Source organism: Fundulus heteroclitus, chromosome 5, assembly GCF_011125445.2.
Source record: "Fundulus heteroclitus isolate FHET01 chromosome 5, MU-UCD_Fhet_4.1, whole genome shotgun sequence".
In the NCBI taxonomy this organism is placed as follows: Eukaryota; Metazoa; Chordata; class Actinopteri; order Cyprinodontiformes; family Fundulidae; genus Fundulus; species Fundulus heteroclitus.
This window is the reverse complement of record NC_046365.1, coordinates 38,786,738-38,810,644: the sequence shown is the minus strand read 5'-3', so window position 1 is coordinate 38,810,644 and position 23,907 is coordinate 38,786,738. Positions and strand designations below refer to the sequence as shown.

Here is a 23,907-nt window from a genome sequence, read left to right as displayed (position 1 = left end):
GCGTTAGTTGTAAAGACAAGGCCACATTCACCCCATCAGATTAAATCCTACGTCAGAGAACATTCATCAGACCATTCATGCTTTCATCAGCTCCACACTTGTAAAGCTCTCCATTTCCCAAATCACCTTCAGCTTCTCCAGAAAAATTTTAACCAACACCTTCTGATGTGCGCACGTTACCCCTGTTTTATATTCTTTACACGGCTTCCTGTTGGTTTTAGAATTTATTTTAAACTTTTAATGTTTGTTTTTAAATGATTTCTGGGTCTTCAAGCCATCACCAAGTCAGGCCTTTTTTAAAAGCAAATTACAGACACATTTGTTCAAGAAGGCATAACCCTAAACCCTAACCCTAAAAAAACAAACAACAAAAAACTCTTTTTGTCTCCTGTGATATTCTTTTATTCTTATTTTATTGCTATGCGCTTTGGTTTCCCAGTTTACATGTTTTAAAGTGCTTTATCAATCAATAAACGATGAATGTTTTTTCCCCTGCTGTGAGCATTTAATTATTTTACTTAGAAATGGACATCATTGTGTTTTGTAGAGACCACTTGCTCTCAATTCACTTTATAATTTTAAAAAGGCAGACAGAATGATTCTAAAGTTGACCTTTTAGCAGCTTATATCAGTGATTGGAGCATTTAGTGCAGCTATAACAGACAGTAGTGGCTATGCGTGCGTTTCCAGGGGGCAGCAAACATTTCCACGTCCAGTATGTTCCATGACATACCGAGGTTAAAAGCTCAAAAGCAAAAAACAGAGCAATGTGTTTAACTTTCTCCGTGTCTGCAGAGTCTCTGATTGAAGAAGTGATTTAAATAGCTTCCTGTACTGTCTTGACTTCCTCTGACTTTAAACACCTCAATGACGCAAAACGTTGAATCCTTTTTACTCAGTAACAGCATCCACGCCGAAGAGTGTTGCTCTGCCGCCCAGTGGAGCTTAAAGTGGTGAAATCGACTAACCTGAAAAAGATTGGATTTTTGAGTTCACCGCTGAAATGTGACTTAGACTTAGACAAACTTTATTGTCATTTTGTATGCACACAGTGCATACAGAACAAAATTTCTTTGGCATACAGTTGAGAATTTCAGTGAATTTTAGTGGATTTCAGAATAAAGTAACTGGATTTGTCTATTAGAGCTGAGATTCCAGTCAGTCGTCGATTCATCTCCATTATAAATGATTATATTTATATCATACAAACTGTAAAACTTACCTTGAAAAGCACATAAAGCTCCTCCAGCTCGTCGATAGTGAAAGCCGTCTCCGTTACAATAGTTCGAACCTGGAACAAAAGGAGGACAGTGAATGCAACGCAGAGGATCTCACTTCCAAGTTACTTCATCTAATTTTCTCGCCAAGCTACTTTCAGAGTCAGGAAGTCGCCTTTCTGCAGTCGCACTGACAGATTTAACAGGCAGCAGAGAACATGTTATGCGTGAGGAATACAACTGCTTCATGGTGGCGGGAGCCTCTTACCACATTGCGTTTGGTCGTGTCTTCAATTGTCTGAATGACCCTCAGTCTCTGTTTGAAACGCATCTGTTCAATCACGTCTGCACGGATCGAGCCAAACTTCTACGAAAAAGAAAAAGGGAAGACACACGAGGTTCAGCTATGAGAGGCAACACAGACACGCAGGGCGACGCGAGTGAGGAGACGGGTGTGGGCCATCGACAGGCAGGCCCAGAACGCCTGGAGCCGCTCTGTAGGCCCTTCAGAAACGTCTTCTGCGGAGTGAAACCAGAGAAAGCACGAATGGACTTGACGGTGTGGCGGGGAACAGGACAGTGGGCGTAGTTTTAGGTTTCAGGGTTTATTATTAAATGAGGGATTTGATGTCTGGACATAAATCTGCTGGGTGGAACAAATCAAGAGGGACCTTGGATGCACTTAGAATAATGTACGAAAAAAAAAATAAACAGCCATTCAGAGCAAACAGGGGGACGCAACTAGTATTCCAGATCTGTTACCTCGTAGGAGCTGCGGACCAGTTTGAAAATGTCCACCTCAGGATGTGGCTCTCCGTTATCGGTGAGCAGGGAGTGAAGGTGAGGGATGGGGGGGAGAGTGCTGTCCTTGTTGGTCACACTGTCCAGGTACCTGAAGTCACACAAAAAGGATACTGCATTAAAAACAGCCAACGATTGTGTCAGAAGCATAAGAAAGCAGACATGACCAGGGTTAAAGAAATAAGTCATTTTTGATACGACCCAACCGAAGGGATTTAAGCTCGAAAGCAAAGTGTTCACTTTGCTTTGGTTCTCATTAAGGTTTTTCTGAGAAACTAAGACATGGATATGGTATCCTGGCAGGGAAACGCTGCAGTAAACACGCAGTTTTAAACTTCAATCAGTCTCCTAGCAACCAATACAGCTTGGCTGAGGCACAATTTGGAGGTGTGTGTGCTGCTCTCTGCCACGCTCTATGAAAAATAAGCTAAAAACAGCTGTGGGAAGTAGAGATGTTTTTTTTCCCCCTACCTGACTGTCTTTCTAGGGCTCCTAAGACTCTGAGATGATTTCTGCATGCGTCCTTCTGGACATTTTGCTGCTAGCATGAGCTGCAAGCGTTTCACTGTACCTAAGCAAAGCTGATACTACTGTGAGATTCCCATCCCTTCGCCTCCTTGATGTTTAATGCTTGTTAACCTCATCACTGCCGCTGCACTTTCCTCTTCGCCATACCAACACAGTTTTTGGACCAAACACACATACACACATCCTGAACCAAACAATTTCATCTTTAATCTCCTCCTCCTCACCTGCCCAGGACAGTCATGGCTTCTCCGTCGTCTTTGCAGTCCAGCAGCTGGTGGATGTTGGCGTGCAGGACGGAGAGCGCCAACTGAAAGATGACCTTGATCCCGTCGTAGAAGAAGCAGTCCACCACCACCACGGCGCTCTCGAACGGCATGACGGAGAGGAACAGGGTGAGAAACCAGGAGAGCGAAATGGTGGATATGACCCCCAGGTCCTGCATGCAGTCGTAAAGCTGGGGCACGTACTCGCGGGCGAGCTCCTCGAACACACCCTGATCAACAAGGGCTCCTAAACGTGGAGGCAGGACAGGATTACGTTTTCACGGACAGAAATCAGGCAAATCAAACATCCAATTAGACGTTCTCAGACTGACCAACAACCCTTGTGTTGTAGTAGTCGGGCAGCATCCTCTCGCAGAGCGCCACCAGAAGCCAGAAGGCTTCTTCTTCTTTAGCATACAGCAGCAGCACAGACGTCACGATATTCATGGCCTGTCGAGTTACGCCGCAGAAAGATAAAAATGGTTCAGCAGCGGTCCAGGAAGGTGAGCTGCTGGGGATTCGTGTAGGATTTAACAACGCGATGCCTTCACCTGACAGTATCCGATGTTGGGATTCCTGAAGGCGTAGGCGGTCAGGACCCGGCGCAGCGCGGCGATGCCCATCTCGTTCTGAAAGGCCGGATGCTCCGGCAGGGAGCGGTGCAGATCCCGCTCGATCTCCTCGGTGGCCAGGTTGTACTTTCCCATCGATTTCTCCACCAGGTCTTCATAGTACCTGGGGTGGGTGGTCATCTCGTTGATCGCCCCTGTCCAGTGAAATTAAAAAGGATTTAAAAACTGACAGCAGGGACATGCGTGACATTTCAACTTATATATAAAAAAACCCAATTAAAAGCATTTTTAATTAGGTATGCACACTTTTTCAATAACAATATTCACAGAAATTCTGAGACCAAAAGGAAAACGCGTAAGAAGTTGTTGAGCCATGAAAAAGTAGTTCCATCGTTTTCTATTCTGTTGTGAGATTTAAATGATTCTGATCAGTTTTAATAATCAGACAAAGTTTACCTGATTAATGTAATAACTGGATAATAATTTTTTGTCTTGGAAGTACAGGCCTTCTAAATCACTCTAAATATGACAACAGCACCCCCTGCTGTTTGGTCTGTACCTGCTGCCAGTAGCACGATGAATTCTATTAATAATACTCCTAAAAAAAAAAAAAAAGAAGTACAAAACTTAACTGAAGTAACTTAAGTGGTTTGATTTTATTTTTGCCATGAGGCTTATAGATAGTCAGGCTAAAAGCCATTTATTTTGTTGGTATTATATAGTTTTAAAAAACAGGTGGCAATGCTGAAACATTCTAGTTGTTAGAAACCATTGCTATATGTTGGAAATGAACCTGAATATACGTTATACATTTTAAAAAGGGACTCTGGGTAATCTTTCAAATGACTGTTATAACAGCAAAATGATAAAAGTAAAATTTTTACAGTTTTACTGTAGGTGTTCTTTTTCTGAAATCTTTAATTTTACACTAGATGTAATGATATGCTGAACTTTTTCTCAGCAATCCCCAAAATTTCCACCTAAAGTTTTGAGGATGTTAATATTTTGGGTAAATTTGACAAATGATATGTAAGATTTTGAGTTCTTCTTCTTCCCTGGACATAAAGGCCATTTTTTATAGCAAGAGTGCAAATAAATAGTTTCAAACTAGTTTTGTACTGTTTTTTTAACAAATAAAAAATGTAAAACAAAAAGGATAAAGGGCAGGATTGCCAAAGAAACCAAATACATGGCATTGTGAATTAAAACTACTATAAACGTTTTATTTTTATTATTTTTTTGAGACTAATCATCCCTCCCTGATTGAAGGCTTTTTAAGATTTTGCAACAAAACTGAGTATTTCTAAATACACATCTTGTTACACAGATTTTTGCATTGTTTGGTGTAAAATGAGGGAAGGTTAGTTTGATTGAACCTCGGAGTCTGAGCACAGGGAAGTCTTCTGCTTTATGGTTTACTGGCCAACAGCTGCATCACGTTGTCTGACGCACCTTTACTCAGGTGATCAGCAGCTGCAGGCATGTAAGACAAAACCTCTGGATCGTGTTCGTACCTGCGGCGTGGCGGGGCGGCAACATTTTCCATTTCATGAGCTTGAAAAACGAAAAAAACTTCCTTTCCACACCGATACAAGTAAATCCAGTCATGTAGGATTAGTTTTGTTCAGTAGGAGAACTTCTGACTGTGTTCTTGCACATCTTTTTTTTTTTTCTTCCCCACAGTAATGTTTGACGTGTTTCAGCAAAGATTTTCACATGAATAAACAAAATGCACGCAGTACAGACATGAGACCATAGCAGAGGGAGACACTTTATGTCGTTTATGGTCTCAATCAAACAGTTCAGCTCTAATAGATTGACTCAGTTTTGTAAAACTGTAAATTTCTGGGCAAAACAGAGAAACCGATATGAACTAGAGCCTAACCTGTGGTTGGGTGTACAGAGAATTTGTATTTATTCAGCACAATTTTGTTTCTGTTCCTTCTGAAATTGTAAATAAAGGAGGAGGATATAAGGATGTGGTTAATATCAAAACTAATATTTATTTAATTTTGTGAATCATCAGAAACTGTTTTAGTCAGAAGAACACACACAAGTATTCCCACCTCTTGGCCTTTTCCACCTTTTCTCACATTAAAGCACAAATCTTGATGCATTTTACTGGGATTTTGTCACATAGATAAAAGCAACACACAACTTCTGCAACAGGCGTTTGTGTCCAGCCCGCTTTACTCCGATGACCCTGCATAGAATCCAGCATCATTGTGACCCAGGAACCAAACGGACAGCTCAGAGACAGCTGTGGCGACGTTTAAAGCAGGGTTAGGTTCTAAAACCACATATATAGGTTTAAAAATCTCCCAGAGCTCTGTCCAATCTATCATCTGAACATGGAGAGAGGATGGACCACCCGCAGCCCACTGAGAAATAATCAGGGAAACAGAAAAAGACCCTTGGTAAATCTGCACTGGACAGCTAGAGCTGCTCTGCTCCACTTTATCTGGGCGGCATAGACGAGTTGGACCAGGATGGCCGTTATTGAAAGCAAGCCATGTAGGGGACACACCCAAACACCCAGAACTGAAGCTTTTGGTGAGCATTAGGGTGAAAATTAACACTGCACATAAAAAGGTGATGGACATGAACGCTAAATAAAACATGGTGGTGGCCGCATCATGCTGTGGTGGAGTTAATCGGAGCAGAGAACCTGTCAGAGGCAGAGAAAGAACCTGAGGTTTACCTTCCAGCGGGACGGTAGAGTCAGAGCCACAATGGAGTGGCTTATTCATGTGTTGGAATGGCCTAGTCAAAGCCCAGACCTGAAATCGTTTACGCTTACATGAATTTGTGGCTTGAAAATTAGAACATTTATTTTCAGCCTCACTCTCCCACCGACCGGGATGTTTAATAAAGAAGAACGGGTAAAAAAAACACCTCAGTGTCTAGATTTGCATAGAGGTCGAGGCAGATCCCTGAAGACTTGCACCTGCAACTGCAGCGAAAGGTTCTACAACGCATTAACTCAAACTGACTGGACACAATGTACATATAGATAACCTCTGGGATTTTAATTTTGAATACGTATTTTTAAGGCAAACGCTGTTTTCCTTCCAGCTCACTACGCACTAAATGCTGTCGGTCTGTCACATTAAATCTCAATAAAAGACGTTGATGCCTGTGAGTGTAAGGAGGCAGAACCTGAAGAGGTTAAATAGGACTACTACTTTTTTTTAAAAATCACAGTAGTTTAATATATTTATCAGTGAAGCTGCAGAATGTGTGGAGCAGTTTTAGAGAAACTTCCTCCAGCTGTTGTTGTGTAAACTGTCAACAGGATGTCTTTGGTTTATACAACGTGCCTCAAATATGCATCAGGTTTCCTTTTCTCAGCTCAGCGTCTCTGCTGCGGGTGAAACGTCTGAATCCTCCGCTCACCTGAAAACAGCAGCCACAGCTCGCCCCTCATGCTCTCCGGGATGCCTTTCAGAACGAGCTCCTTCGTCTTCTCCGTGCGGTACATGCACACGCCCTCCCCGTACTCCGTGAAGTGGTTCTTCCACGCCTGCTCCTTCAGGAACTCCTTAGCCTGGGCGAGAAAAATGAAAGCCGCAGAGGTCAAGGCAGAGCAGACAAGATGAAAGGACTTTCTCTTTTTTTTTTTTTTTTTTTCCCCCAGGCAAAGTGTAACCGGACTCACCAGCTTGGGATTAAACTCCTCGGGCGAGCGGCGCCGGTACATGGTCATGAGGGCTTCTGAGGCGGTGGGAACGCTGTTGTCGTTCAGGTTGAAGGTGCGCTCCACCTCTGAAGCCAGACTTTGCTGTGGGCTGCAGGAGAGCAGGGAGCCAGGATGGGAGTAAACCTGCAGATGCACAACATTCAGGCTGTAAAAAACGTCTGACAGCTTCAGTCACCACTCATGAGTTTTCTCCTTCCTAAAAGCCACACTTTGTCATCTCTGACAGTGATGTTAATATTACCATTGATGGTCGTTTAAGCTAATATGTTGGTGTCCGTGGCTCAGCGTTTGAATTGTTTACCTCCTATGTGACAGTCGGTCTTTCCCAGCTATGATTAATAGCATCTTTCTCCAGTTTCCTCTGTTTTATGGGGTGCCTCAGGGTTCCATCCTAGGTCCCGTTCTTTTTCTGCTGCCCCTCGGAGCAATTCTAGCTCGGCTGATTAAGCTCATCTAGTGTCTCATAAAACAGTTTGATGTGACGACTTCTTCCCGCCGAGCAGTTTGTATATTAAACATTGAGCTCTGTGCGCATCTGTTTCGCCCGTACTCTCTGAGGGTGATTTACGACGAGGATTTTAAATGTAACATTCAGTATCAGGTATCAAATCAAGCCTTTATGGCTTTCATCTTTTAGCTGAAATTGAGGCTTTTGTTTTAAATTGTGCTGATCTTGAGAAGGCCATCCAGGCTTTTATCAGCTCGATAAGCGATTACGGTAACGCTCTTAATGGCAGCGGCTGTCAGTCGTCCCTCAGCAGGTTTCTCTTGCGGCTTTTAAACGGACACCTCCAGACGCGAGCACTTCACGCCGTTATATCATCCCCCTGCTGGCTGCTGTTTTAGAGTAAATTTTTAAACTTTTGCTTCTCTTTAAAGCCCTTAATGCTCTGGCCACACCCTACGTTTATGATTTATTGAGTTTCTGCGTACGTGGCGGGTCCCCGAGGGCGTTGACCCAGTTCTTCTCGAATGCTCCAAGAACTAAATATAAACACTGGGCTGACCGGGCCATATCGGTCACGGCACCAAGACCTCCTTCTGCTCAATCGCTGACCTGGGCCTTTTAAAATCCACACTTAAGACCCTTTCATTAGGAAGGCTGTTAATACTCTTTTAAAAGTGTCTTTTTTCAGATTTCTAACTATTATCTTTTGTGTTTCAACCTTTTAATGATTTTCATGCATTATTGTAAAGGCTTTTGGCTGTCTAGTCTGCTTTTGTAAAGAGCTATGGAAATAAATATAAAACAGAAAATTGAATACTTCTGTTTTATGTAAAGGCCTTCCTCAGACATTGGCTGATTTTATCACTTATTTCTAGTCTAGTACCGCACCATTTCAGGCAGGTTTTCTCTTAATCATGACCTATGAACAACTGAGGTGATAAAAAGGCTCCTAAACTCAAGCGGTAAACACTTTAAAAGATTTCATAAAAGGAAAATTCAAGCTCCAGCCAATATTAAATTGTATTCAATGAGTAACTGGTTGCTCGCTTTTAACTGCTAGCTAAATTGAATAGTGAGTCTTTTCTAGAATATTTAATCAGAGAAAAGGATGCATGAATAAAACGAGTTGCATTAGTTATTCTACAGAGAAACCGGACATCCTTCTACAAACTTTTTGTCAGCGGTTCTATAAATATAGGCAGGAAGGTTTTACCTCATCATCTGAGCTGTTCAGGCTGCTGTTCAGCTCCCTTTCCAGGTATATCTTGGAGGTGGTTTGCTGCAGAAAGTCGGAGATCCTCTGCACCAGGAAGTCCCGGTCCTTCAGGTTGGCAAACAGAAAGGTCATGCGATTCTTGGTGCTGATGGAGAGCGGGCTGGGAAGCACGTTGGAGCTGTCCGCCTTCTCCACGATGGTCACCTACGGGTCAACAGGACACGTTCCCAATCTCGTTCAAGTCAAATCAAAGCAATTTATTTGACAGGAATGAAAAAAAAGATTCATTTTATGTCGTAACAATTTTCAAATAAAACTTAAACAGTTCAGAACTTCCTTAATAAAATCAATCACAAGTTGCATTTTTGCTATTTGTGTCTTCCCAAAGCAGAGAGGCAGTGACCGGCCTCTGCATGCAAACCATTTCAGCGTAATCAAACCGTCTTTTCCTCTGCAGCTTACTGAACTTTACGGCCATTTTGCATCATTATTTTGCACTGCTGACGTAGCTGAACTGTTATACATGATTTAAAATTTAAAAGTACATGACTAAACGTTTGCTGCATTTTTGCACCATTAATATTTTTCACTACAAACATGGTTGAATATTCTTCTGCACCTTTTTTTTTTTTTTTTTAAAAAAAAACTGTTTTTTTCCTGTTACATTCTTATCACTGCTGCACCTTACATTGTAATGTTATTTTATTTCAGTTGCAATCTCATAACATTGTCGTAAGCTGTGCATACAAAACGATAATAAAGTCTGTCTAAGTCTAAGTGATAAAAGGACTCACCTCCCGCAGGGGGATGATGAGGCTGCACAGCGTCTCCTCCTTGCTGGTGAAGCAGATGTAGTTGGTGGACACAAACATCTGGCCCAGGATGTGCATCTTGTTAAACGGCGTCCACAGCGTGCAGTCGGTGTGCCCGTCCAGCTTTTCATCTTTGGGCAGACGGAAGAGAGCCCGGTAACGCTCGCTCTTCGCCCTCGCATCCAGATCCCTGAAAAGAGGCAAAACTCTCGTGTGACGTCTTACAGAGGGAACGTGCGTGCCGCCGTTTTACAGCCTGTGTGAAGTACGAGGGAGCTGATGGAAAAACGCAGCGAGTCAAACGTGTCTAGCGTTCTGTAGCCAGAGGGGCGGGGCGTCCACAGATGGCAGCCAAGCCAAATGTTTGGATCATCGCAGCTGCTTCCACTCACAAATTCACCTCTGAACATAGAAACCACTCTGGATTATTCTAACACATTATAAAAGTAGAATGGGAGGCAGATCCTTTAGCTATCAGGCTCCTCTCCTGTGGAACCAACTCCCAGTTTTGGTCCGTGAGGCAGACACCCCGTCTACTTTTAAGACTAATCTTAAAACTTTCCTTTTTGACAAAGCTTATAGTCGGAGTGGCTCATGTTACCCTGAGCTATCTCTATAGTTATGCTGCTATAGGCTTAGGCTGCTGGAGGACATCAGGGTCTATTTTTCTCACTTTACTGATTTCGCACGGTTCTGCTGGAGGTTTTTCCTTCCCGCTAATGGGGAGTTTTTCTTTCCACTGTCGCTCCATGCTTGCTCAGTATGAGGGATTGCTGCAAAGCCATCAGCAATGCAGACGACTCTCCCTGTGGCTCTACGCTTCTCCAGGAGTGAATGCTGCTTGTCGAGACTTTGATGCAATCAACTGGTTCCCTTATATAGGACATTTTTGACCAATCTGTATAATCTGACCCAATCTGTATAATATGATTGATTTTGACTTTGTAAAGCGCCTCAAGATGACATGTTTCATGAATTGGCGCTATATAAATAAAATTGAAATGAATTAAATGGTCATAATGAAGACTAGGCCGGATTTATCGTACCTCTTCAGCGCCGACACCTTCTTGGGCGACTTCTTCTTCAGCTTGGGCAGCGAGCGGTCCAGCTCGAAGCCTTTGTTGTCCAGCAGCCGCCGCATGGCGATGTTGGCCAGCTGCTCGGCCAGTTTGAACGTCTCGTTGATGTTGAGGAAGACGGAGAAGACGTGCTGGTTGGCGCGGGTGCTCACCTTGATGCCGTCAGGCAGGAGGAGGGTGGCGCTCTTCTCCAGCTGGGTGATGTCGGCCCAGCGAACTACCAGTTTGACTGAGAGGGACCGAGAGGAAATGGCTGTGATTAAACTTTTACTTCAGAAACCTGCTCACCTATATTTGCTTCTTCCATCTCACCTAAAATAAGTGAATATAGCTAATCAGGCAGGGGAGCTTCAACACAGTAATGACCTGCCAATGTTCCTTTACTGATTGGTAAAATCATCAGACAGCATGGGATACATGTCCATCATTATGCTGATATTCATTCAATTTTCCATGAATCCATGTCAACTACAGGCATATGTGGAAGATAAGATTTTTAGGACCTAATTTTCTTTCTTTTAAATCCAGACAAGACAAAAGTTTTAGTTTTAGATCAGAGCATCAAACAAAAACCTTTTTAGTCAATCATTTACTCTGGATGGCATTAAATTAGCCTCTTCTAATAAAGTAAAAATTCTTGGTGTCATTTTTGACCTAAACATGTCATTTAAATGACAAGTTCCTAACAGAGCACTTCGCTCTCAGACTGCAGGTCTGCTGGTGGTTCCTAGAGTCTCTAAAAGTAGAATGGGAGGCAGATCCTTTAGCTATCAGGCTCCTCTCCTGTAGAACCAACACCCAGAAGCTTTTTGGAGTTGGTTCAAACTAGCTGAGCAGCTGTTTTAACCTGGCGACACATTAATAGGCTTAAAATGCATCCAATACTGGGATGCATTTGTGTTGGGTTAAGGCGATAATATGCACCTTCTTTTCCCAGTAGATACGAATAGAAGCAGAGGTGGTTGATGCTGAGGTAAAGCCATCCCTGTCGGGGAACCTTCCCCTTCCAGTAGCTGCAGGAATAATAATTGACCAGCTTCTCCTCCTCTGGCATCCCGAACAGTTTCCGGAACTTAGAGCTCGCCTCCTTAAACTTGTCCGTGTCGTCGTCTTCTTTGACGTCATGATTCTTGTTGAACTCTGCGATGATCCCCTGGAACAAAGCGGAAATCCACAGTTTGAGGTGAGGAGCTGCTGCATTAAAAAAAAAATAATAAATCCACGATAACAAAGTCTGTGGCATTAGAATGTGTTTAATTTAAAAAAAAAAAATGAGAAAACGGGTTCCTTCCTGCTGGAAAATCATTTGTGAAGATCATCTTATTTATAAAAAGATTAACATACAAGTGCGACAAATGCATACGTTCAGATGATTTTGCAAGCTGAAACTACTTTATGAGGTCATTGTATGAAAACTCAATCTTCTGTGTAAAAATAAATGATTCTGTCATAAGAAGGCAGCTTTCATTCTAGGGCTGGACGATAATTCAATAACAATATTTATCGATTGATAGACGTATATCGATGATAGAAAAAAAAGGGTCTACAAAAAGTTCAATACAATAAAAATTTTCCTTCCTTATGCATTCTAGCCATGTAGATTATTATTACATCATTACATCCTCCCAACCAATCACAACGCAGACCCAGGATGCTCCGCCCCCTTCAAAGAGTTCAGAGCATGCATTCATTATTTTTTAAAAACTTGTAGTTTGGATAAAACGTTGGTTGAATAAAGGGTTGAGTTTGAGTGAGTTCTGTATCTAAAAATAAGTTGCTAAGCAACAGCATAAGATGACCAGGGCTGCACTTAAAATATCTGTTTTGACTTTGTTAATTATCGATAAATATGATTTTTATTGTATCAATATGCTTTTTTTCCAATATCGTCCAGCCCTAATTTCATTGTCATGCAAACTTTTTTTTTTTTTTTTTTTTTTTTTTTTTAACAATCCATTAACATTATGCACCATCCATACAGGCTTGTGCTAAATTTTAGTTTTACTAAAATAAAATATACTTGAAAAGAGTCTTCAGAGTGGAAGGCTAAACTGTGCAGATTGATTACGGTACCGATCTCTTTGAGGTTGGGAACATTCTCATATGAAACAACTTTTTAACATTTTACTAAAGAAATAAACATTCCATATTTAAAATTCCACATTTCCATCTAAAAATGGACAAATATCCATACATAAAAATAAAAAGGGGCCATTTTATCATGCAGACAGACTTACCTGCACTTTCCCCTTGACAAAGGTGGTAATGTCGTTCTCGTTCTCGAAGATGGAGAGCGTCTGCAGCAGGTTGTGTTCGAGCCACTCCCAGTGCTCCGTGATTTCTTTACGAGACGTTCCTGCAGAGGCGGCAGGATGAGAAGCACAGCTTAAAAAGGACTGCTGCAGAAATACAGCGGGTCTACGGTGCCGTTATGCTGCAGGGGCAGTTGCCTCTAAAATAAGTGCACTCCAACATAAATCATTTGAAAACTTTCGGTACGGATTAACTGTGAATGAGAAAATATGAAGACCTTAAAAAGCTGCAGCTGGATGCATTTCTATATGTTGATGAAAACTTTGCTGAAGCGCCTTTGTTTTCAGGTTCAGCATTCGGTCTTCCTGCCATTAGTGACAGTAAACCCTATTACCTGAAACAAAGTTCTGCCATCCTAGCAAGAACATTTCCAACCTTTAGCTAAAGCCGTAGCTTGCAGAGAGCTAACACAGGACCAAAATAATCTCACTTTGGGCAGGAACGGGCAGGAACCATTGGAGAAAATACCTGACAGCAATAACACTGGATGTTTCCTCAAAGTTTATCAAGAAAAAAACGTCTGAAACAGGTCAATGAAGCAGGGAAGAGCCCGACAGCGACACTGAAGGAGCTCCGGGAATTTCTCACAACTGCTGTTTGTTCTCTACTTAAACTAGACATAAAAAAGGAGACTGACACCTTTTCTGTCAAATAATCCAACTAAAATGTTCCCAAAGTTTATGGGAGTTATGGTTACGATAAGAGAAAAATGTAAAATTTTTCACTAATTCTGAAAAAAAAGAAAAAAGAAAAGGTATTTCTGGCACAAATTTAACTAGCCTGAACATCAGAGAAGGATCACCATCATCACAGTGAAGCACGGTGATGGCAGCATTATGCAGCAGGATTACTTCCTATAAACAGATCTGTTTTTACCTAAAACAGTCAGATCTGCTGCTATAAAGCTGCCTCCAGAGAATAGATGTCCTTATAGCCTGACAGACGGAGAACTTAACGTGGTGCCGTGCTCAAAAGTTGCTAAAACTAAATGAATTGTAGAGGATAGGTGTCACATTCAATCTGAAACAAAAATTATTCATCATGGTGTTGCGCGTGCCCCCCCCCCCCCCGTGTTAGACACCTGAGATTTTAAACTAGGGAGATGTTTACATCGAAAAATCTACTGTGAATCTGAGATTCTGAGTCATTTTTAGACTGATCTTAATTAAATAAAGGGGGTGCATTAAAATGGCTGTAATACGTGGAAAAATGGGGGGAAAAAAACATTAAACCAGCAGTATGTTCATAGTCTGGTGCCATGTTTTTTTTTTTTTTTTTGTAAAACAAACAAAAGAGTCTTTCACAGGAAATTTAATATCTGGCTTTTAAAACAGTTCAGCCAAGAAAACCAGACGGTTGGAGAGATCCCCCCCCCCCCCCCCAGGCTCTGAGAAACAGTTTGAGAACAACAGAGGAGCCAAACAGAGAGCTGGGAGTTCATCTAACAGAAGAGCCGAGGCTAAATCACCCTGCAAGTCAACAACAAACTCCTCCAACTTGAATTTTTAGTCATTTTTCCTCTCATTGCTTTTTATTCAAAAGTGAATTGAGCCAACGCTGAGCTGCGACATTAAAACTGATTATTTAGGTAGGAGCTGATCCGAGAAGACCTCAACACTGCAGCTAACAGCCCTTTGTTTAATGCACTCTGACTCCAGTAAACAAGTCAGATTACTGCGAGGAACAAGAAGAAAATCAGCCAGCTCTATTTTAGAGTCGAGGTGGGAGGTTACAAGGCCTCCGTTTCATTTAAACCGACCAAACTCTCACAGACGTCTACATTTTATAACACATGGTGGCTCACCTTTATAAATAAATCCCTCTTTTCCTGCATCTCACAGCAAAGTTACATTGTTTAATTTAAGAATGTTGGCTCATTAGAGTCACAAGAAAAAGGTCTTTATTATTGATTTATTCGTATTCTACGAAGTTTAGTGAATGTTTGGTTTATTCATATAAAAAGGAAACAGAATTTCCACCAGTTGGACACAAAAATCCAATCAGGGATGCGAGATCTCAGGAAACCTACTGATGAGTTTAGTTTACCTCATTATTTGCTGCTGAGTTGCCGAACTGCTCAGAGGAAATAGACGCTTCAGCAAAAGGACTTAGAAAACATTTGAGACATTTTCTTCTATTGAGATTTTTTTTTTAGAAAATTGTTAAATTTCAAAATAAACTTTTCTGTGTTCCACCTAATGTCCGAAGTGTCCCTGTGGGCCATAACCTTTTATATGGTTTATATGCAGGTGAAATCACCATTAAATAGATTAGCTTTATATGCACAATGTGCAAACAAGTCAGCTTTTATTCAATGTGTGTTAAGACAGCGACTAGGAGGGAGATATAGGAATGTGATTCAATCATTTCTCAGAATTAAACAACGAAAAACCTTTTAGAAAGAACACACTGAGCACAGAACATGAACAGCACCTGCGTTAACAGATAAAACTACCTCTGATGCGGACTTTGAGCCTCCAAACGTGTATAAAACAGGCGGATGCATTTTATGACTTCAGTAACTGAAGAAAACCTGACGTGAAGCGAGATCTTTACTCACAGAACCTGGCTTGAGCTCAGTCAGGGAAACGCAAACAGCAAGTGATTAATCTCCAGCTCCAACCGCTCGGAAAAAGACAGAAGGTATTCTCGGTGTGAAACTACCAATATTTATTTATATCTAATTCAGGGCATCAACATAAAACAAAGCCACATTAATGATGATGAGGATAACTAACCAAATGTTGCATGAATTATCATCACAGGCCGTCTGTCCAAGATGCAATTCTCACACCCAAGACGGGGGAGAGGGCGAGCTCGCTCAATACGGCCCTATAAATGGCACTAAGGCCAGATAGATAAAAAAAGGAAAAGCTACGACCCTCTTCTGAAACCAGCAGAACATAAGATATACCATTAACGCGGGAAAAGAGGTGTTGTAATGAGGGTTGTGCACGGATAAAATTACAGCATGGCTTAAAGGCCCTGCAGTAAGACGTGCGCTGTGTGCATGAAGAATACCAGAGATATGCTCAGGAGTACCTGCGTTAAATCACATCCATGTTAAGAGCCGGTCCTGAATATTGCAATTTCTATATTTATTCCCATAAATTTCCATGGATATATAAAAAAAAAAAAACAGATTTCTGCAACCCTAACTGCCTCTGAGGTTTTTCATCGTACCATGAGCGATGATCCAGTACGCTAAAGAGTCGGGGGTCTGGTAGAGGATCCTGTAAGGGGCCATCCGAGCACTGGAGTCCAGAACCACGTCCAAAGTCCCGACAAGCAAACCTGCAAGGGCAGAAAATAAATCTTCTTAAAAAAAAAAAAGAAGTAAAGATCTTAAACGTCACACGGCATCGCAAACAGGATAGAAAAAATAAAACCCTCTTTTTTTCTTAAGGCAGTAAAAAAAAAAAAAAAACCTTTGATGCAGATTTATGACATTGTAAATTACATGTAGACAAAAGGATTTGCAGTGTAAAAAAAAACAAAAAAAACTTAGATCAAAGACAGAATTACCCACAATAAACCTGCTGCAGTTTTTTTTCTATGCTTCAACACAAAGAACTCAGTATTTAAATTTCCTAAAAACCATCCTGTGACTTGAGTCTCCATCTTATGTTTACTTACTAACCAGGATAGAGAATCATCTTCTGCATGGATCAGTACCGTTACTGCATCTTTAAAATGAGTCCTTAAATTTTACATGAGCTATAACTAATGGCCTTATTAATAGTTAATAACCCCGTTAATAATTAATCGATTAGTTGTAACCGATTAGCATGAATCCATTTGCTCCTACCAAACAGGAGGAAATAACCGACTGCTCATCCAGCTTTGGGTTTTGACATTTCAGTGCTTCTGCTCAGATATTCCAACCTTACGCGCTAAAAAACAATTAATGTAGCGCCTTCTTAAGCAGTATTATGCAGAAAATTTACATTCAGCATTCAGTTTGATTCAGCTCACACCTGCCATCAATTGTAGCGAATCTGATTAACCTGAAATAAACTTTAACTGTCCTAACGTTTGCTCATTTGTATCCTTCAGTTAAAGCCACAGGTTGAAGAGATTAAAAGGCTGTCATTGCACAAAGGTATCAGTCAGGATAAGACCAGAATTGAAAGGAGGCCGACAGCAACACTGAACAAACTATGCGGTAACAACAACAACCAACATCAGAATTTTGGAACAAGTAGTGGGTTTGCTAGACAGGATCCCTTTGCTTCCAAAAAGTCTTCACAAAACATTCCGGCCATCAATCTGCAAAGGACTCCAGCCAATCATAAATCAGCTTCGCTAATCCCAAGCAGGATGTTTATACGCTAAAAGATAAAGGAATTTCTTTGCTATTAAATACATCAAATTCTTAGTTATTAAATTTTACTGTAAGTATAAACTTCCTTGCACAATGAGCCATGGCTGATGCAGGCCTTACTGCTGTTCTTTTATTGTTAATATCACTTTATTCCCTCGTCATTTTGTCTACAATCTTAAAGCCAAAAAGAAACGAAGATAAAAATACTTCCTATTGTTTTTTTTCTCTTCTCCTAGTGACCTTAAATACTTCCGAGTCTTGTTTACGCTTTCAAATCCTGCGGCTGGCTGGTCGCACAAACCACATTTCACAAGTTCACACCTGTACTCAGCCCCCGCTAGTCAAATCACCCACAATGCAACTTCAAGTCAGACTGAACCGGGCCTGAAACATGCTTCTCAGCAGGTATATTTGTATTTCCATGCTGCATTTTTAGGTTAATGAATCATATGAAAACCTTTTGAGCAACGTTCCATGGCTTACGGAGTGATGAACAGCTAAAGATTCTGCAGAAAGCGTTGCATTTCTGCAGACTAGTTTGTGCAGCCGATGCCAGTAAATGTTCCTCCTGCTGCTGCTTAGCAGAAATACATTTAACTGACAGCAAGGCAACAGGTTATTTTTGTTGTAAAGCTGCTTTGTGGCAAACAGCATGACTTGCGAATTAAGTGAGTGGGGGAGGATAGAAAAGACAAAGGAGGCAAAAATAAAAAGGCTTCCTTGTTGTTTATGTAGGAAGCAATTGGTTGGTGGGGGGTGGGTCCTACTCCCATCTTACTTTTAAGGTTGAGCACCAGTTAATCCAGACTAAATGCAGACACCATCCTGATAAACATGTCCTGAATGCAAAAACAGCTTCCTCTTTGACTGCAGAAAAACTGCAAGGTAATGCAAAGTCACGCTTCCCTGAAGAACAGAAAGAAGAAACGAAAAAATAACTTTAACCCTTTAACGGTCGGCCTCGGCTGAACCCTATCGGCCCCTTAACCCTGGTGGGCCCACCAGGTGTCAGTCATTTTACATAAACGTGTGAAAATCAGATGCTTCCTTCAGAAACCTGGTGGTGAGGGTTTGTGAAAACCAGCGGATCTGGACTCACGTTGCCCTGTATGCACCGATGCGTGGTTTACTTGAGGAAACTCAAGGATTAGCTTATACACTGCAAAAACAGAACTTAAAATAAGTAAAATGTTCTTAAAATATGTGTATTTGTCCTTGATTTGAGCAGGTAAATAAGATGATTTTGCCAATGGAACAAGGTTTTTGACCTTAAAATAGGAACAAGTCATCTCCATCATCTTATTTCAAGTGCAGGATGTCTAATTATCTTATATTAGGGGTCAAAATACTCATTCCATTGGCAAGAAATCTTATTTACCTGCTCAAATCAAGGACAAATACACTAACTTTAAGAACATTTTTAGATCTGTTTTTGCAGTGTAGAAACACAACCTGCTCCCACTCACCACAACCTAAAAACACAAAGACCACAAACTGTCCAATTAAGGGGGAAACTCCTCTTAGACGCCGCTGACCCGAATCAACCCCAAACATCATATGATGCTCTGTGTTTTTCTAAGAAACGAGGACAATCAGATGTTCCTGCCCTGTCAGAGCAAAGCGAATCACATTCTCCGACCGCGTCTTTCCACGTGGTGGAGGCACAACGAAACCAGGCACACGGCATGTAAACAGTCACTCGGTTAACTCGTTTCTGTTGTTACCATTTTCAGTCCTCCCCCACCTGCAGCTCTGAAAACAAGGGGAATCTGTAATGGGTAACCACAAATGTCAACAATCACCCCCCAGACCCTGAAACCGATACAGAAACGGATGCAAAGAAAAACCAGATTACCATCAGCACGGTAAATATACTTTCCCTGTCGCCTCCACCCAGTGACACCAGCCTGGCATTTACAACCAATTTACCTACAGGACATGTCTGATCCTCTGCAAACCAGAAATAATCTGCATTATTAAACGTCACGCACAGACAGATTGTGCAACCGTACGCTACGAGCGTCCTCGTGCCGAATCATGCAACAATGACTCAACAACCTGTGACTTAAAAGCATTTACAGTAAGATTGAACGAGGTCTTGTTGTAAAGTGAAGAAGAAAAAAAAGAGAAACTAGAAATTTGCTCCTGCAGCGGTAGGTAGGTTTTCCTTCCACACCAAACCTAGAATATGAGATAAACATCCAAATTTAACTGCGCTACACCTGTAACGATAAAAAAAAAAAAAAAAAGGCAAATGAGATCCTTTAAAAATACGCAAATCAGCATGGCCTACCCCCCTGGTAGGACAAGTGGCGTGTCTGTTAGGCAGCTGACGGCAGGTATACCCGACATACACGAGCAGATAGCCAGACCCACTAATTAACCATCTAATATAAGCTTTTTGTACTCGTGTCACTCTATAAAAAGCAGAACAGCAACAATACATATGCTCAGTGCGACAGGACGGGTGTGACCGTGAAGCCGTCTCCAGGAAGGGACGGAGCCGATCGCACTCGTTGAGGAAGCTCGGATCCTCCGGCGTCTGCAGCAGATCTTCTACACTGAAAAAACAAAACTAAAAATACGTCAGATTTTCTTGAAATTAGTGCATTTATCCTTGATTTTAGCAGGTAAATAAGATGATTTGCCAATGGAATGAGATTTTTACACTTAAAATAGGAACAACTCATCTCTATCATCTTATTTCAAGTGCAGGATGTCTAATTGTTTTATTTTAGGGGTGAAAATACTCACTCCATTGGCAGATCATCTTATTTACCTGCTAAAATCAAGGATAAATGCACTAATTTCAAGAAAATTTTTACTTATTTTTAGTTCTGTTTTTGCAGTGTTCACGTCGTCATCGTCACGCTGCGGAGAGCGTGACGATGTCCTCCGCCATCATCCGGCGGGGTAGCAGCATCAGAACCAGAAACTTCAATAAGCTTCATGTAAAGAAGCAGAGTTCTGTTCAGGGGACTCCTCTAGAACCTCCGGTGAAGATTGTGCAAAGAAGGATTCCTCGAGACAGGAAGAACTTTAGGGATAACCCTGAGCATCCTCTTCCTCAGCCTGTCGTCTTCAGTCAGAGGCTTCTGAGGAAATATCAGCTACAGCAAACGTTATTTTCCCCCCGTGGGTTAATAAAGTTTTATTAATTGAACTGATGAGATTCTCGAGGAGTTGGAGGATCAGAGCATCCCGTAGGAAAAGCTTGAGAGCGGAGCCGCTGTTGCTCAGTAGCGACCCAGCAAGCCCGGCTTTTACATAACGATGACATCATCCCCCCCGACACCGCCTGGCACATGTCATGTTGCCAAAGCAGGGACTGGATTTGCCATTCGCTGACTGTTTATTAGATGAGGGGTAGATACTGTAGATGGTTTAAGGGGGGCAGGAGGGGGGGGGGGGGGTCGTCTGGTTCCTGCCAAACGAGAAAAAAACAAATCCACAACAGAGAAGGAGGCGTCAGATTTCAGCTTTAAGAACAAAGAGTCCAGCATTGAGCCTGATGCCCCGTCGGCTTCACACCTTCCCGCAGGTGACCAAATGTCTGTCGGTGAGCCGGGCTGTCGATCCACAGAGCGCCGCGGCCCAAAACAGCTTAAACGCTCGCCTCTTCTCCTTCACCAGCCCTGAAAGGCCAAAGCCCTTCGGATGAAGAGCGAAACGTCTTCAGCTACAGGAACTGAAGTCCAGTTGTTTCGCTTCTTAACCAATTAGAAGCGGTCACTTGGGCGGTCTCCATCTGGCACCTGAGATCCTTAGCAAAAACTAAACCTGTTCACAATCATCATTATTGGCAATTCCTCGTCATTTCAGCCCCAAATCCGCTTCAAATGACATTTAACGGGTCGGTCAGAGGTGGAGGTTGACCGATAAGACATATTGGGACAATGGGGAGTATTCTACACTGATTATTCTTAATTGCACAAGGTCGACGTGTTTCAGGTCAATTCTTTGAGCTGCGAACAGAACCTTGCCTTCTTCTCTAAAGAACGAAGGACGTGTGTCCGAATAATCACTTAGCTGCATCTGACTAAAGGTTTGCAGTTAATCTGACAGCGGAGAGAGACTGCAGCCCTGCGCAGCGTCCTCTGGGGTGTGCTTGTAGCCGTCTGCCAGAAGGTCGGAGAGCTTCACAAGGATCAGCTCTGCTCTGCAACACCGGGCCGCACACCGCCACAAACGCGTGGCTGATGGATATATTCAAAAAATATCGACCCAACGGACCGGCTGGCGAGGTATTGCCCTACCTCCAGTTTAGGACTAATTGTGCTGAGAGAACGACGTCCGGTTGTTGAGTGATTTAACTCTAGGATGAAACTGCACAGACGACACGTTTAAAAATCAGCGGTAGGAAAGGAGAGAGAAAGGCCTCAGCGGGGAATCCACGCGTGTTCTGTGGATTTATGACCCTGGATGCTGCAAAGTAAAGGGTTCAGATCATCTGCAAGAGGTCAACCTTGTTCCTACATCAGGTTGGACTCCTCCAGGGTTCCTCAAAAGCTAACACCATGATTCTGAACCACAAAACGCTCGGAGGGAGGTCATCAGTGGGAGACCTTCCCAACCCGAGGAGTCCGCTGAAATGGTTCAGGGGTCTGGTCAGGAGGCATCTCAACATGTCCAACTGGGGAGGAGATGGAGAGTTATAACAGAGTCCTTCTGACGTGAGATACTCCAGAATGAAGGCAGAGTGGGTTGGTTCCCTCCACAACCCGGTCTGTGAAAGGCAGAAGAAAATACCTGGATGGATGCATTTAACCAATTCAAGGTGTCCCGATTGGAGGAAAAAAAAATTGGTGCTAATGTATGAATTACTCAGATAACAGAGGCTGTTTTCATCAGGTCTCCATCTCAGTGTGTGGACTATAGGGATGAAAAGACAGCATATGAAAGATTTAGGTTACCGCAGTCAGTGTTAAGAGGAAGAAAAGTCTGAAAAAAAAAACTCTTCTTCTAACTCTTCTAGCCTGCAGTCTGAACTTGAATCAGTAGGCCTGAACTTCCTCATAGCTTCATCCGGCACACCAGAATCTACGCACCGATGGTCCAAAACCAGCACCAGCTCAGAGAACCAGCACCGTCAGCTGATCCCAGGTCAGCGAAACCGACTGCGTTTCACAACTTCACCAACATCTCGGTTTGTGGAAGCCATAAGTTGAGACTGAAACCTGCGCACCTCCAACCTCGCATCCTCCTCTTCCTCCTGCCGCCTGATCCATTTTAGATGGAGAATGCCAAATAAGGAATGAGGAGGAGGAGTGAGGCCAAGATGAAGAAGACAGAGAAGAAGAAGGAGGGATGATTCAGCATGAGCAAGCACACAGCCGGGCTCCCAGGCTATTAGGCAAACAGATTCCCTGTTATTGAGCCTCCATGGCTGCTAGCAGCAGCAGCACAATAGAAAGGCATCGTTGTTCAGGCTGTTGTGGCTGGAATCTAATTTCTACAGCAGACAGGAATATCCCCCAATCACCTGATTAGATACAAATAAGTTATTTTGTTAGGAGGTCTAATGATCAGCAGATAAGATCCCCCCCCCTCCTCCTCCTCCTCTCCCTGTGGGTTGGTTTATTTCCACTACCACAGCTGAGCGGATCAATCAGCAGCATGATTGATCTGCTCCTGAAGGTGAAAGGTTCCACGGCTGATTGATCACGTGGTCAATCACCCCCCCACCCCAGCTCCAACCTGTCCCACGGCAGCAGACATCTTTAATCGGCCACAGACACGCGTGACTGTTGTTCCCGTGAGCAGCGTGGACTCACCGGCCAGTCCTCCGCCTCCATCCCCGTGGCCCTTCCGTCTCTGCAGGATGAAGTACGGGTTGGCTCTCTCGGTGATCCACAGCGCGCCTGCCAGTAACACGTCTTCGGGAATGACCCACATATTTCTGTTTATTTTAGATTGCTACACAACCATTGAACGCGGTCTGCCCAACTAGAAATAATGTCAATTAAAAAAAACGAAAAAATAATAATGATATAGGCCCGGTTATTGAGGCAGAATAATAATAATAATAACAATAACAACAAAGCGCTGTTCGGCCTGTGAACAGCGCCTGTCCACCAGAGCTTTAAAGAAAAGCCTATGTCTTTAAGGGGCCGCAGGCAGCTCGGTTCGGTTCGGTTCGGTTCGCTGCAGCCCGGAGCTGCGCTGGATTCAGCCTTTGTTGTCCATGCTCCGCGGCAGGTGCGAATCCGTCCGCGCCGCAGCGCTCCTTCGCGGCGTCGTTTAAATCACCGGCCGGGCGACGTATCCGCGGCGGCAGAGCGGGATGTTCTAGCGCCGCGGTACCGGTCCGTGCGCCGAGGGACACCCACGAAATGAACGCCGAGAGCCCGGTCCTGACGCCGCGGTGCACCCGCTCCTCCTCCTCCTCCTGCTCCACAGCTGAAGACGCGCCGCCGCTCCTGCTGCGCGCAACATAAAGCGCCCGAGTATGGAAAGGCGTTTGAGCATTTATTCGATGACGTTGCCTTAAACGTGGATTTCCCTGCGCTGGTTTCGGGAAATCCTTATGAAAGTTCTGCAGGGGGTGGCCACGGATGTTTACGCTCCTCTTGTGGAAAAATAGCTCTTACTATGTTTTTTTTTTTTTTTTTTTACAGTTTTTTTTACAGGTTTT

At 42.9% G+C, this 23,907-nt stretch overlaps 1 protein-coding gene across 1 annotated transcript in view; it reads right to left on the bottom strand.

The window, feature by feature from the left end:
• The window catches only part of tbc1d9 (TBC1 domain family, member 9 (with GRAM domain)), a 30,973-nt gene extending 7,276 nt beyond the window's left edge, over positions 1-23,697 (bottom strand). Inside the window, exons 1-15 of the mRNA XM_012862867.3 lie at positions 23,048-23,697; positions 16,133-16,243; positions 12,874-12,992; positions 11,561-11,789; positions 10,604-10,865; positions 9,540-9,747; positions 8,743-8,949; positions 7,040-7,204; positions 6,778-6,928; positions 3,361-3,575; positions 3,142-3,259; positions 2,771-3,056; positions 1,980-2,109; positions 1,486-1,584; positions 1,223-1,291 (exon numbers count right to left, since the gene is read on the bottom strand). Coding sequence (XP_012718321.2) covers positions 1,223-1,291; positions 1,486-1,584; positions 1,980-2,109; positions 2,771-3,056; positions 3,142-3,259; positions 3,361-3,575; positions 6,778-6,928; positions 7,040-7,204; positions 8,743-8,949; positions 9,540-9,747; positions 10,604-10,865; positions 11,561-11,789; positions 12,874-12,992; positions 16,133-16,243; positions 23,048-23,168 — 2,490 coding nt within the window. The 5' untranslated portion in view covers positions 23,169-23,697. The remainder of the gene's footprint in view (positions 1-1,222; positions 1,292-1,485; positions 1,585-1,979; positions 2,110-2,770; positions 3,057-3,141; positions 3,260-3,360; positions 3,576-6,777; positions 6,929-7,039; positions 7,205-8,742; positions 8,950-9,539; positions 9,748-10,603; positions 10,866-11,560; positions 11,790-12,873; positions 12,993-16,132; positions 16,244-23,047) is intronic.
• Between the last annotated feature and the right edge of the window lie 210 nt (positions 23,698-23,907).